This window comes from Macrobrachium rosenbergii, chromosome 31, assembly GCF_040412425.1.
Source record: "Macrobrachium rosenbergii isolate ZJJX-2024 chromosome 31, ASM4041242v1, whole genome shotgun sequence".
NCBI lineage: Eukaryota > Metazoa > Arthropoda > Malacostraca > Decapoda > Palaemonidae > Macrobrachium > Macrobrachium rosenbergii.
In genome coordinates, this window is record NC_089771.1 from 18,292,884 (window position 1) to 18,307,883 (window position 15,000).

Here is a 15,000-nt window from a genome sequence, read left to right on the forward strand (position 1 = left end):
AAGTTCAGTCTTGTCGACTGTGAAGGATATTTTAGTCATAGTCCAGCTGCCTTTGCAAGATCAAACCGTCACCAAAGGCGTGCCACGGTTGTAAGTAACCTGACATAAATATTTCTCTTAATGTAAATTATTACTCTTTTATAACTATTTTACCTCTGGTGCAAATGGTAAATGTGTATGTGTGTATCAACTACAGGCTGCAATAGTTGTGATCTTGCAGTAAATGTAGGTTATCTTTCTTGCAGTATGTCAATATGCTAGTTTGAAATGAGAGATTTGATATATGGAAGAAATCAGAAAGTGCTATGTGCAAGCAGTGTTTGCCAAAAGCACATATCGTAGGATGAACAATCAAAAATTGTACTTAATACTTGAAATTTCACCACTGAAAATAATTTTATCATTCTCCGTCCTATCCTAACTTAACTTAGGACACTATGCTTTGTAAGGAGTGATCTCACACATACACTACACCCCAGGAAAGTACCGAAACCTAACTTAATCTTAGTTGAACTCAGTGCTGTAGCCTGAATGATGTGGACTTCACACCTCTACCCTGACTAAAAAAAATACTGTGTAATGCATTGTAAGGATACAGTTATCTGACTGGAGCAGCTGAATGTGACCTAAACCTAATCTTGCTTAGGAGAGTTTCTAACCATGCTGCTACAGTCCTTGTCCCAGTGAATCCTTATCTAATACAGCCTAACCCAGGATGACCTAACCTTACATCAATTGCTGTCTTAGGATAACTAGTGAAGTAATGGGTAAATTTTTTTACTTAAACCGTGATCATACTCTGGTAATGAAAAAAATTTTTGCCAGTGCTTTCGTGTGTGGTTTAGAGGTTTACTTCATTGATTTCGATAGCAAATTAGTAGTTTTAGGATAATGAACTTCCCTCATAGCTTGCAAGTATGGGAAATACAGTGTGAAACGTTAAATACAATAAGCTAAACTGACTCGACTCTTAGAATTTGTAAATCACGGAAGTTTTTGAATTAATGAAGAGACCAAATTCGAAAATAACTGCAAGAATCTGTGTAATGAAAGAAACGGGTGTTAGGAGGACTGACTGAAAATTTTGAATAAGTTTTTTTTTTCTTATTATACAGCATAATCATTTAAAATACACCGCGTACATATCCCCAGTAAAACTAAGAAAATTGTGTACCGTAAATGTTTGTGTCATACATTTAATATTACGATTACGTTTTCTATAAAACAATTTGATAGAAAACGATAACTGCGTTTAATGGGAAACATATATATTTTACTACGTAAGTGAAAGTTACATTTTTACTTAGTTCATATCTATTATTTTTTTTATCCCTTCTGTAATAATGAGACCTCAGATCAGGTAGGTTATTTATGGAGCATAACGATTTAATTCACTTGAAGATGGGAAATTCATGATCAGCGGGCTGATCAGTGCCCTTTGTTTATATAAATGCATATACTAAAGAGTTACTCGCTCAGGTACCTGTGAGGGAAAGCTTATGATTTTATGTAAGGTGAATCAAAATAAAGGTTGTCTCCGGTGAGGTATACTTAGCGGGTGCAGATTTATTCTAGAAATGAATTATTACGCGACGCTTTAATTGTATTAAGTTTTATCAGGTGTTTTTAGGTAGCAAATTTGTATGAGGTTTTTGTGGCACATTGAAAGGTTTACGTATAAATGAGAAATGTAATGCATTTTGATTTTTTCACCTTAAGCCTTAAGTCAAATTTTGTTTTATTATGAGAGAGAGAGCGGGGGAGGTGGAATCACGGAGGAGAGGTAACTTGATAAAAATTATCCCCAGTTTCCTCCTTGGACAAACAGACTTCCGGTGAATATAGAGGATTTGGCTGAATCCACGAAACGCATGTGAAGCTATTGCTGTTGTTCGTGTAATTAGCTATATCATTTACGCGAGTGTAATTAAGTAACCTGGATGCCTATCGGGCGTTATGCTGTGATAAGACTTTAAATATTTTTTATGCGCATCATAGATGCGCTTACGTAAAAATTATAATGACAAAAATTTAAAATCGAAAAGAAGACACAAAATCATGGAGGCCGAGTTGCTGCAGGAGTTTAACTTTATAAGGGTGAGGGTCCTGTCCCATAACACAGTTCCTTTCATCCAGCCCACAGTCATCTCTTCATTTCAGGAAACTCTACACCCAAGCACTGTTACACAGGTGCTTTGAAGTGACTTCTGACACGGAGCTGGCCCTAAGAGAATTTTGGAAGAACTAAATCTAAATCTTCCATTACATAATACTCATAGACAAAGCAATGGGGGGGGGTTGTGTCTTGCAAGACCCTGACCTCTACCTGGAGGAAGTTGTGGCCAGATGCTGTAGTAGAAAGGTATTTTGAAGGCTTTGAGGCTGAGCCTGATGTGGAATGGAATGTAATATAGAGTTTAGGCGTAAGGCCAAACACTGGGACCTAAGAGGCCATTCAGCGCTGGAAAGGAAATTGGGAGTGGAAAGGTTTGAGAGGTGTAACAGGAGGAAAACCTCGAGGTTACACTATGAAACAAATGTTAAGAGAGGTTAGATAGCAAGATGGAAGAAAGAGAATATGATTGGAGGTACAGTAAAAGGAACGAAAGGGGTTGCAGCTAGGGACCGATGGAACGCTACAATGAATCTTAAGTAATGCCTACAGTGCACCGCGTGAGGTGCACTGACTGCACTACCCCCCCTACGGAACACAGTTGCTTGCCTTTTTTATGGAAGGGGACTCCCCTTCCAAATAATACCTTTCCTCCTCTTCCCCTTCCTCACCAACATAGCATCTCTCCTCCTCTTCCCCTTCCTCACCAACATAGCATCTCTCCTCCTCTTCCCCTTCCTCACCAACATAGCATCTCTCCTCCTCTTCCCCTTCCTCACCAACATAGCATCTCTCCTCCTCTTCCCTTCCTCACCAACATAGCATCTCTCCTCCTCCTTCCCCCTTCCCTCACCAACATAGCATCTCTCCTCCTTTTCCCCCTTCCTCACCAACATAGCATCTCTCCTCCTCTTCCCCTTCCTCACCAACATAGCATCTCTCCTCCTCTTCCCCTTCCTCACCAACATAGTATCTCCCCTCATCTTCACCTTCCTCACCAACATAGCATCTCTCCTCCTCTTTCCCTCCCTCTTTACCTTCCTCACCAACATAGCATCCCCCCTCCTCTTCACCTTCCTCACCAACATAGGCCATCAACTCTCCCAGTTGCAAGTAAAGTGAGAACAGATTTGCATCTATTTCGTCTGTTTACATTGTATGTGTTTTCATATGATGTCTGCATGCTAGGCGCCTTAATTTTGAGTTAAAATGCTTTCATTTGGTGTGCTTTTGGAGATCTGGAACCGATTAATCCAATTATTTCTTATGGGAAAAATTCACTCGGTTTAAGGACAGTTCGGATCAAGGACGGCCTTCTGTAAATGAATTAAATCCTTTATCCGAGGTATGATCATATATGTTTGTATGTGTGTGTGTGTGTGGTGGATTTTTGGTTAATATTTTATATACATTAATTCATGCTTCTTTATTAGCTCTGCTGAATTCTATTCTGTGATGGGTTGCATGCAATAAGTGCCTTTTCTTTTACTTCTTTCATAAGAATATGTGCATAGTAATAAGAATAATAGCAGGAAGACTCCCAAATTACCATACTCAGCATTTATATGTCAAAACGTAAAAATTCACCTGGCTATGTATAAAAACATCGTTACTTTGGTTACAGGTAGAAAATTTGTCAGTGCATTTGTTTGGAAACGAACAGTATTCAACTATTTTCATAACACCCCCATCAGGGCAGAATTCACCCAACTACGAGGTAATGTGAATATTAAAATATTTATTACAGACTAATTTCGCACCTCTCAAATACTGTGAATCAAATAAAAGGCAACACACAGCAGTATCTTCATTAGTTTACAAAGAGTATTCTCGCATAAATGCACGAAACTTAAATCTTAATTTACATACACATTGTCGTACTTACAAGTGATTTTCTTATTGCTAACAAGGGATCACATTGTTGCAGCGAACAAAACAACTCTTAGACCAACCATGGGAATAATTTGAGTTCTGGTGTAACCAAAAATGCAAATGCATCGTAAAACACAGGAAGAGAATGATAGTCGCTCTACAAAAATCCTGACAAAAGAGAGCCGCTAATTAAAAGGCCATCCGCTCCATATTCTTTTATACAGAATCAAGACTCTGAATTCAACTACCTCATGAATTAAGGGGGATGATATAAAATATCTTTTTTGCCTAATCTGCTCCTTCCCCGGGCATACCCACATAATATAAAATAATATAAAATGCAATATCAACGAGACACAAAACATACAACACTATCTTACATTCCTTAGGTCGACAAAACTCACGAAATACAGGGTAATGTTTTGTCAACTTAAGTACAGGAAAATTAATTGTTACATATCACAGCTAGGTAAATCAATCTAGTCTTAGAGGAAACTTTTTAATATCACCTAGATGGAATCGCGCACACAAAAATAATTCAAAATACATCATGATACAAAGGTTACTGAAAATACAAAAGGGGAAAAAATACAAAAGAAGGTCATTTGTATATAAAGATACATTCAAACACATTCTGAGACTATCACATCTTTCACAAATATTCACTTTGGGAAACACCTTAGTGGAATGTTGAGACACAAATGAGAAATTGGCAACGAAATTAAAAACTTAAAGCATCTTCGCGTAGTTTTGCCAATGGAATGACTTAATTCCTGTTTATCAATGAGGAATCTACCGTATACATAGAATATTTAACTAATGTCTGAAATACAATTTCATACGAAGATGTCGAATATTTATACCGCTGGAAGACTTAATCATAAAAAACATAACTTTCCCTTCCGATCTATATAGTACATTACAAACAAGGATGGAAAAAGGCTTATAAGGAGTCTTGTAATTATGCAATAAAATGCAGGAATATGGTGAAAGACACAACAGAAAGATGTCAGAGATCTTCTACGAGTTCTCATATTCAGAAAACAAAATGCACGCATACAGCTATACAGTAGTACGTATATTTACTGTCTAAATCACAGCTACTGGTAAGTACTGCATATTACATTAACAATGGCCATGTACAGTACTTACACAGTGGCTGTTTACATCACAGATATACAACAGTTGAGTAAATGTAAGTTTTTCCACATGACATAGAAATTGTAGTCTCAAATATCAGTAATACCCCAAAACTCTTTGGCAGATTATTTTATTTTCACATGCAGCAGTTATTATTGTGGTCAAGGTCATTTCAAGGTAACCCAGTGATCTTACTGATATTGAAGTAAAAATGTAAAGTTGGGAAAAATTGGGCTTTAGACCCGATGGAAACTAACGAATGCAGAGAACAATGTACAAGTGGTATTCTAAAAAATATTTCAACTGTAGAATCTTATAAGTTTAAAAAACTGCATTATCACATCAAGAATTCTGCTTAAATTAGTGAATGCGGTTGAGAAGGACTCTCTAAACTTACATAATATAAATCGTTGGAAATTTTACAAAATTATGATTTTTTTTGGTAAACTTTCACAAATTTACTAAATTATGTTTTTTTAAGCAAATTTTGGTAAAATATAAGAAGACATTTTTACCTCCAGAATGTTCTAAATGGTCTGAAAAATATTACTTTGTCCGATTTTATAGCAAAAACTCCTGTATACAGTATAAGTCAAGTCTGATATTACTGATATGGACAGAATTATTGAAAGTAAAATAAAAAATTATGCCTGATCATCTATTAAAACGAGTCATATCTTATCACTCTTACACATCCTAATCAATAATTATTTTCTTTACTACATCATTTTGATTTAAGAAAAGATTTACCAGTGAAACAATGGCTGTGTAAATTAATTAATGGTCCTAAATCTATAGGAAACACTTAAAAAGTAACAAACAATTTTTTTTCTAGTCTTTTCTGCCAATATTGTGAGGAATGCCACTTTCACCTTATGTGTCACTGTCTACGATAACACAGCAACAGCAAAGAGATATGAAAAAATATATATTTGAGAGCTATAGATTCACTGTTTACACTAGATATAATGTATAAAATATTGTCTACAATTACTCTTTTATCTGAAAATGTTATCACACCTGAAAGACACAAAAGTCTTACTGACTGTGAAGCACCTTGGAATGAAACACTGTATGTCATTCGCATTAAAAAAAATTGTGGAAAATATTGTCATAATACAGTATATTACATCATGAATCTCAAATATACCCCTACATACCATAGGCCCCATAAGGACTAATTTACAATATAAATGCGAAAGATAATCCTCTTTAGTATAAGAACTTGAGCGTGTAATAGTTAGGAACGCATTCTTTAACTGTCCACCACTTTCATGGGCACTAATCGTTTGTAGAATGCTAGTGTCAAAACAATGGTAATTATCATGACAATAACCAAGAGACCAAACGTCCATCTTGTGCCTAATTCTGTATACATATATGAAACGAAAATCGGCCCCGTCATCCGTGAAAAGCTACCTATGCTGGTGAGAATTCCCATCCACAGACCCTGCGGGTTGGGACCAAGGAGTTTTGAGTACAGTGAGCTGGACAGAGTAAATGCGATGGGGTAGCCCACGAAGGACAGGAAGCAGGCGACGATCATTTGGGACTGCTCGATGATAGGGGTGTATGTGCACCACTCCTGCTCAGGAGGACAGCCTGTGTCACGGCACTTCTTGTCCCTCCGTATGCCACGACGTCTTCTGGACAGAATGCGCTGATCTGACGACGTTCCAGCGTACTGCAGATCATCAGTTTGATACAAGAGTGAAACATCTGCGAAATCGGCACTCAGGTCCTCCTCAAGTGGCATAAAAGAAAACTCTTCTTCATATGAGGAGTTTGGATAGTTCTTTGCATAAATCATTGGATGGAACTGATTTTTGACCACTTCTAAGTGATACGGTAGCATTGGAGAAATGCTGCGAGCCTCTCTGTGATGCAGTTCACTCATTTCTGTCGTGCAGTTTTGTATCTTGGGGTACGTATTCCCCATAGGAATGAAACTGACCATTGATATGAGAAGGGGCACTAGGCCTAGGAGAATATACACTTTCCGTTCGTCGAACCTCCTCACTAACGCGCCCACACTAGCGAACATAATAGTGGCCACAATTCCAGCCACACACAGTCCGACGCCAATGATCGTTAGGGCTGTTTCGTCCGACCATGCGTACATGTCCATGCACATTGGCACTAACACCACTTCTATCAACACAAACACAAACTGCGTGATGAAAAACGATACCAAAACGGCAATCACCGTTTTGTAGTCGGGGTTAGGGAGCTTGGTTTCGCTTAAGTTAGCTGCGTCCCTCTGCATCTGAGCTTCCTTTGCTGCAACTGGGTACTCCTGAAAAAAAAATCACACAATTTGTCAGTCACTGTATGAAAGAATAAGCTTGGTGAGGGACCTGACAGAAAAATTAAAAGCGTACTGCAGTAAGTTAACATTTCATTGTGGTTACCCCTGATAATGAGTTGCTATTGATAATTGATTGACTGATTGATTTATAGATTTTAGGCATACATGCCAAGTACTATGGCAACTAAGACCATTCAGCGCTGAAACGGAAATTGACAGTGAAAACGTTTGAAAGGTGTGACAGGAGTAAAACCTCGCAGTTGCACTATGAATCAGTTGTTAGGAGAGAGTGGACAGCACGATGGAAGAAAGAAAATATGAATGGTGATAATTGAAATAGACATCTAACAATGTTCTCATAGTCTTCACATAATCTTATGAAAGATTTGGAAGTTTGACAAGAGTGATGTTATGATATTTCAAATAGACGTTCATTAAATATAATGGCAGTGCATTTTTTTGGGACTGGCTATGGATAATCAACTTTCAAAGGGATGCTCACTTATTTGTGAATTCTCGGGATCCGTGTCACGCCTATGTATTTGACCTAGCTAATTCTAACATCTGGCCTAAGCTGGCTGCAGATGTACCTGACATGTGTCTGTCTTCTTTTACAAATGTACCTGGATATCTGAATCTTTATTCCTATTCGTTTCAATTAAATTGTTTCGTGACGCCATTTAATGTGTCCTACAATCCACGATTAATAGAGTACAGGGTTAGTCCGCCTGTGACCAATATAAGAACAATCTCGCGCATGTCATCGTCTGGCTGCATTTGGTCGAGGTTAAGATAATAAAAAGTCCTCAGTCGGTATTTGACCTTACAAGAGTGAAGAACAAGGAAGCTCTCTTAACCTGGATTAAGGTGCTCTTCACCTGGTCAGCCCTTTTAATCTCGACCCGGCCGCGGCCAAGGCTTCTGCATTAGCCAAATATCAATAAACATAGTGAAAGGGGGGGAGGGGGGGGGGGAGATATTCGCATCCTTTAGCTCAGCAGTACCTGGAGATTAACGGGGACCTCTTTCTCATCTAAGGTCGTGAAAATAAGAGAATGTGTGGTCAAACATTTGCCATTATGACCCTTCATTTCCTTCTTTTCCTGGTTAAATTTTTCTATGATAATCGTCCAAGTATCCAGCCTACGTCACAAAGATGCGCAGTATCACCGGAACCTTCTCTCTGACCGGAACTTACTAACCTTGTACTGTATTAATCCTGCTATAGTGAATCTGTATCTGTAAAACTGGGCGATTCTTACAATAAGCATTAAGAATACAAAGAGATGCAATTGTATTTTGCGTAATTGCGGCCAATTGGCTGAATACAAATGGTTCATTTAAGCAATTATGTACAGCGTAAATCTCGTTGTCAATTCAACCACTAAAATAGCACATCACAAGGCCTCTAATTGCGACGAATTTGTTACCGAACTGATAGCCAATTACGTTTTCAGCAGAAAATAATATAAGACAATCCTACATCGTAGTTTAAGTGACTAAAAGGATTCATAAGTCGTCACATGAATCATGGTGGAATTACTGTCAGTAAATGACAGCTGATAATTCGTTACCTCACTAACACATATAAAAAACACCTTTACTAGAGTAAGTAATGTAAGGGAAAGACTCTTACATCTGAAGTAATGGAAGAAGTTTCAAGAAGGTAACTTATACATTCTTGATACAATACAATTTCTCAGCTGGAAAATCAGGACTTGATTCTTACAGGACATACTATTCTGGGTGGCTGTAAAATTCTGCATAAAAGTTCTGTGTGGACGCACTACAATGGAACGTTGAGAAAAACAGCATAAGAAAAAGTACTCGTGACTAAATAACAAATGAAAACAAAACTCTTCCATGGACTAATGAATAAAAATTAACGTACCTGATGAATAGAACCCACCTGAAAAATGCAAGATGAATAGAATTCACTTGAAACATACAAGATGAATAGAACTCGCCTGAAAAATGCAAGATGAATAGAGTTCTCCTGAAAAATGCAAGATGAATAGATCTCACCGGAAAAATGCAAGATATAATAGAGCTCACCTGAAAAATGCAAGATGAATAGAGCTCACCTGAAAAATGCAAGATGAAGAGATCTCACCAGAAAACTGCAAGATGAATACAGCTCGCGTGAAAAATGTAAGATGAATAGACCTCACTTGAAAAATCAAGGATGAATAGGACTCGCCTAAAAAATCCAAGATGAATAGAACTCACGTGAAAGGTGCAAGATGAATAGAACACCTGAAAAATGCAAAATGAGTAATAGAACTCGCCTTAAAAATGCAAGACGACTAGATCTCACCTGAAAAATCCAAGACGAATAGAACCCGCCTGAAAAATGCAAGATGAACAGAACTCACCTGAAAAATGCAAGTCGAATAGAACTCACCTGAAAAATCTAAGATTAATAGGTCTCACCTTAAAAATGCAAGACGAACAGAACTCACCTGAAAAATGCAAGACGAATAGAACTCACCTGAAAAATGCAAGTCGAATAGAACTCACCTGAAAAATGCAAGACGAATAGATCTCACCTGAAAAATGCAAGATGAACAGAACTCACCTGGAAAAATGCAAGACGAATAGAATTCACCTGAAAAATGCAAGACGAATAGAACTCACCTGAAAAATGCAAGACGAATAGAACTCACCTGAAAAAATGCAAGACGAATAGAATTCACCTGAAAAATGCAAGACGAATAGAACTCACCTGAAAAATGCAAGGCAAAAAGATGAAGAAGTTTATAATTCCCAAGACAGCGGCTGCCCACCCAGCTGCTGTGTACATGTTCCATTCGAGACGACTTTCTCCCTCAACATCCTCCAGATAATCAGTTTCGTTATGATTCATTGTAGAATTAGAGGACGGTATTATCTCCTGGCTGAAGGCAACTGCTATTGCTGCCTGGAGCGCTGTATGAGCAGATAAATATGTAAGTTTAATATTATCTATGTAGGTGAGTTTGTTTCACAATTACAAGACAATATATTACCTATGTAGGTGAGTTTGTTTCACAGTTACAAGACAATATATTATCTATGTAGGTGAGTTTGTTTCACAGTTACAAGACAATGTATTATCTATACAGGTGAGTTTGTTCCACAGTTACAAGACAATATATTATCTATGTAGGTGAGTTTGTTTCACAGTTACAAGACAATATATTATCTATGTAGGTGAGTTTGTTTCACAGTTACAAGACAATATATTATCTATGTAGGTGAGTTTGTTTCACAATTACAAGACAATATATTATCTATGTAGTTGAGTTTGTTTCACACTTACAAGACAATATATAAACACAAACTAGGAGTCTAGGAAATAGAACAGCGCAAGAGACAACTGAGATTAATCAAAGTTAAATATTACAAAAACCACACAATGTTAATAAACAAATAAAAAGAAACCAAAAATGCATAACAAACAAACCTTTAGTACTAAAGATTACAAAAGGACGAGTTGTTATGACCAAGTATCGAAGTTTTGCCCTAATTCCCTTTTCCTTTTTAGTGTTTCCCAACTTTATTAAATTTCTTCACATTTAGCTTTGAGGCTACTTATTCCTCCTTTTGGTTTAGGTTTGAGCAGATCTGCTTTTGCGTCTGTTCTGTTCGTGATACTTTTTCCGTTTTGATTTTTGTTTAACCTAATTGCTTTGTGTCTTTCCTATTATTTAATGTGTCATGAAAAATTGCTTTGTTTCTTTGTTTATCACGACCACGAAGTCCAAGAGTTTTTTTTTACCCTAATCGTGCCTTCTGTACATTGCTCATATACTGACTGATAAGTGCCAGTAAATGCATCTGAGCTGATACGGTAACAAATGCTTAGACTCTAGTAAGATTTTAGAATTCAAAAGCTGACCTCATCAACAGTGATTTAACTAAAACAGCACTGAACTAGATTTAGTGAATTAACGAATTTAATAGACGATGGTAGGATGAGAAGAGAAGAAAGTCACAGAATGTGTGCAAGAAATTCAGCAAAGAGTTGGAGTGACAATTAGCCAAAAACTGAATGCAGGAATGAAATTTTTGAGTCAAAACTTTATTGGAAGTGAAGATTGGAAAATATGAACTGATTTATGAAAATTTGGCTGTAAAGTCAAGCTCTTGGATACTTTCAGCGAAAAGGGATTTGGAGAGGTTGGAAATTAAGATGGAAGAACGGAAATGAACAGAGGTAAAGTAACAGGCTAAAAAAAAGTGGGTGCAACAGTGGCCGAAGGGACGCTACAAACAAGCTTTAGTACCTAATGTCTACAGTGCACTACATGAGATGCACTGATGTTAGGTGCAGATCTGAGAAAAAATTATGAAACTGTCTGGATGAACTGTTTACGTATCAGTGTGGTAGAATGAGAACTAACAGGATGAGAAATCTGAAGATAAACAAAGGAAGTGGTAAAAGGGTTAGCGTCTCTGAAGAGATGGGTCAGAATGTTCTGAAATGTTCTGGTCATGAAATAAGGAAGATGAATGGGTGAAGTAACATATAATTCAGAGGCACAATGAAGGTAGAAAATACTGAATAGATGGAGTGAATTGGGTCTTGGAACGGAAAGGCCTCTATATTCAGAAGCAAAAGAAATTGTACCAGACAAAGGTAAATAGCCCAATGTGTGTGTAGTGGCGTCCGACGTGTTATTGATGAGCCTTCTGTGTAAATGAATTGAATTGAATTGAATATAGAATTTAGGCCTAATGCCAAGCACTGGGACCTATGAGGTCATTCAGCTCTGAAACGGAAATTGACAGTAAAAGGTTTGAAAGGTGTAAGAGGAGGAAAACCTCGCAGTTGCACTATGAATCAGTTCTTAGGAGAGGGTGGAAAGTAAGATGGAAGAAAGAGAATATGAAAGGAGGTACAGTAAAAGGAACGAAAGGGGTTGCAGCTAGGGGCCGAAGGCACGCTGCAAAGAAGCTGAAGTAGCACTGACGGCACTAACCCCCCTGTGTGTGTGTGACAAGATCGGTTAATATTGTATAACTTTTATGCACAGTGGGTTAATCTGCGATTAAGCGGTTAAGTTAAGAGTGATGCAGTGACCTCAATCTTATTTTTTCCGTGGAAGTCCCTTATGTTTGAGAAAAAGGCTTAATGTTGGTAAAATATGTTTGTGCATGTGTCTGTGTGTAAGCGTGTGACAAGCACACACAGAGATTATCCAACAGAAAACTGTGGTCTGTTCGTGGCTCTGCATGCGTGTGTGTGTGTAAGCGTGTGACAAGCACACAAAGAGATTATCCAACAGAAAACTGTGGTGTGTTCCGTGGCAGCTGTACTATTGTGCATCCTTGGACGAAATTGTTGCGGTACAAACACTAAATTTGATGATGAGTACCCCTTGCTTATAATTTTCCGTACCCAGTCACATGCTGAACAGAGACACAAAGAGTAATAAAAAGCCTTTGTTTTGGACCAACAAATACATGCAGCGATAAGATAAAAAGGTGCTGAAAGCAAAAAAAGCTATACACTACGTGTAAAAGTGGACTCAAGAAAGGGGAACGAAAGTGTGTGCAAAATTAACTAGGTCAAGGATAATATAACAAAATAATAAAGTAGAATAATTACGAGAAAACTTTACGAAACAACGGAAATAACACAAAGATATACCAAAAATTAAGATCAGGATAACACAAAGAAACACAATATATATACCGAAAAAGGGTAACAAGAACTTGTAGAAATAAGCATAAAACAACATTAGAAGAAGAAACAACAAACGGGAAATAACAAAGAGGAATGCTAATGAACTCCGGAGAGAAGGAAGGATCCCGTACCCGGTCCTATGATGAAACCACCGCCTTGGGCCGCTGAAGTGAGAGCCACCGCCGTCGTCCTCTCCTGAGTAGTGGTCGAGGCCGCGACGTAGCTTCTGATGACGGCCATGTTTGCTGAGGAAGAAAAGAAAAGAGTAGACTGAGATATGTATATAATTATTTATTCGATATAGTAAGACGACATAAAGACAAATACAAAACAAAGTAAAATGAAATGTGACATATAAGCAAACACTACATATACACGCACGCACACACTCACACATATATTTATGTGTGTGTATATATATACATATATATATATATATATATATATATATATATATATATATATATATATATATATATATATATATATATATATATTAAGTTATATCTTAGTTTAACCAGACCACTGAGCTGATTGACAGCTCTCCTAGGGCTGGCCGGATGGGATTAGACTTATTTTACGTGGCTAAGAACCAATTGGTTACCTAACAACAGGACCTACAGCTTATTGTGGGATCCGAACCACATTATAGCGAGAAATGAATTTCTATCACCAGAAATAAATTCCTTCTAAGTCTTCACTGGCCGGCCTGAGATTGAACACTGGCCCTGCAGAGTGATAGCCGAAAGCGATATCGACCAGTCCAGCGAAGAACTATATATATATATATATATATATATATATATATATATATATATATATATATATATATATATATATATTTATATTTATATATATATGTGTGTGTGTGTGCACGCGTGTTTTAGTGCACCTATCCCGTCAAAACTGACAGCAATAATTTAAAAAATTTGCGCTTGTATCGTGCATAATATATATAGTCCATGATGTTGGTCTGAATCTCACTGTTTAAGATTTAGTGAAAATCAGACATGGAGTTCATTACCCATAAACCATTTGTGTTCAACAATGGAAATAAATACAAGGGTATAAAGTGAAAATTAAACAGAAGGGGTGCATATATAATTAAATACATATAATACCAAATTTCTTTGTATCAGGCCAGAAATTTCCAGTACTCATAAACACTTGATTGGTGACGGACAGTCAGCCATGCAGAAAAACATAACACAAAACAAAAGAACAAAATATTGCTTTGTTACCCAAACAAATGAAAAAAAAAAAATTATAAATTCATCGAGGAAAATGAAAGAGCAAAGTAATGCTATATCACCTAAACAAATGAAACAAAAAAAATCATATATTAATCACGACTGGGACTGGGGGAAGAAGATGCAAGGAATAGGAATAGATGGAGATAGTTAAATCGAGCGGCCGACCCTGCTATACAGTGGGTTAATAAGGTCGAAAGAAGAAGAAGAAGAAGATTAATCACGAACAATGAAAGAGCAAAGTAATGCTATATTACCTAAACAAATGAAATAAAACCATAAATTAAACACGTAAAATCGTAAAGTATGTAAAAAAAAAAAAAAGGTAACATTATAAATCAGTACATACTCCCCTTTCCCTCCCATCTCAAAGTCAAACCAGACTTCACAATAATCTTCGGGTACTCAGTTGCAACGATCAGCAGCATCGGTAAGAACACACACAAGTACATGCACCGAGCATGTACCAGCGTCATGACTCACCGCCGCTGGCGGGGTAACAACACAGAGCAAATTAATCGGTATTAGTGTCCTTGTTCTAACTAACTAACGACATGCGAGGGAGATGTCTTCGGATCAAAGGCCACGGAGCTAATTGGTAGCGTAGCCAAGGTGCGTTCTGTAGGTTCGCGCGCGTAACAGAAAA

The 15,000-nt window shown here is 37.3% G+C and overlaps 1 protein-coding gene across 1 annotated transcript in view; it reads right to left on the bottom strand.

The window, feature by feature from the left end:
- Positions 1-3,907: 3,907 nt before the first annotated feature.
- The window catches only part of LOC136855301 (major facilitator superfamily domain-containing protein 8-like), a gene marked incomplete at its 5' end in the record, with an annotated part of 47,068 nt that continues 35,975 nt past the window's right edge, over positions 3,908-15,000 (bottom strand). Inside the window, 3 exon segments of the mRNA XM_067132205.1 lie at positions 3,908-7,421; positions 10,159-10,361; positions 13,236-13,349. Coding sequence (XP_066988306.1) covers positions 6,381-7,421; positions 10,159-10,361; positions 13,236-13,349 — 1,358 coding nt within the window.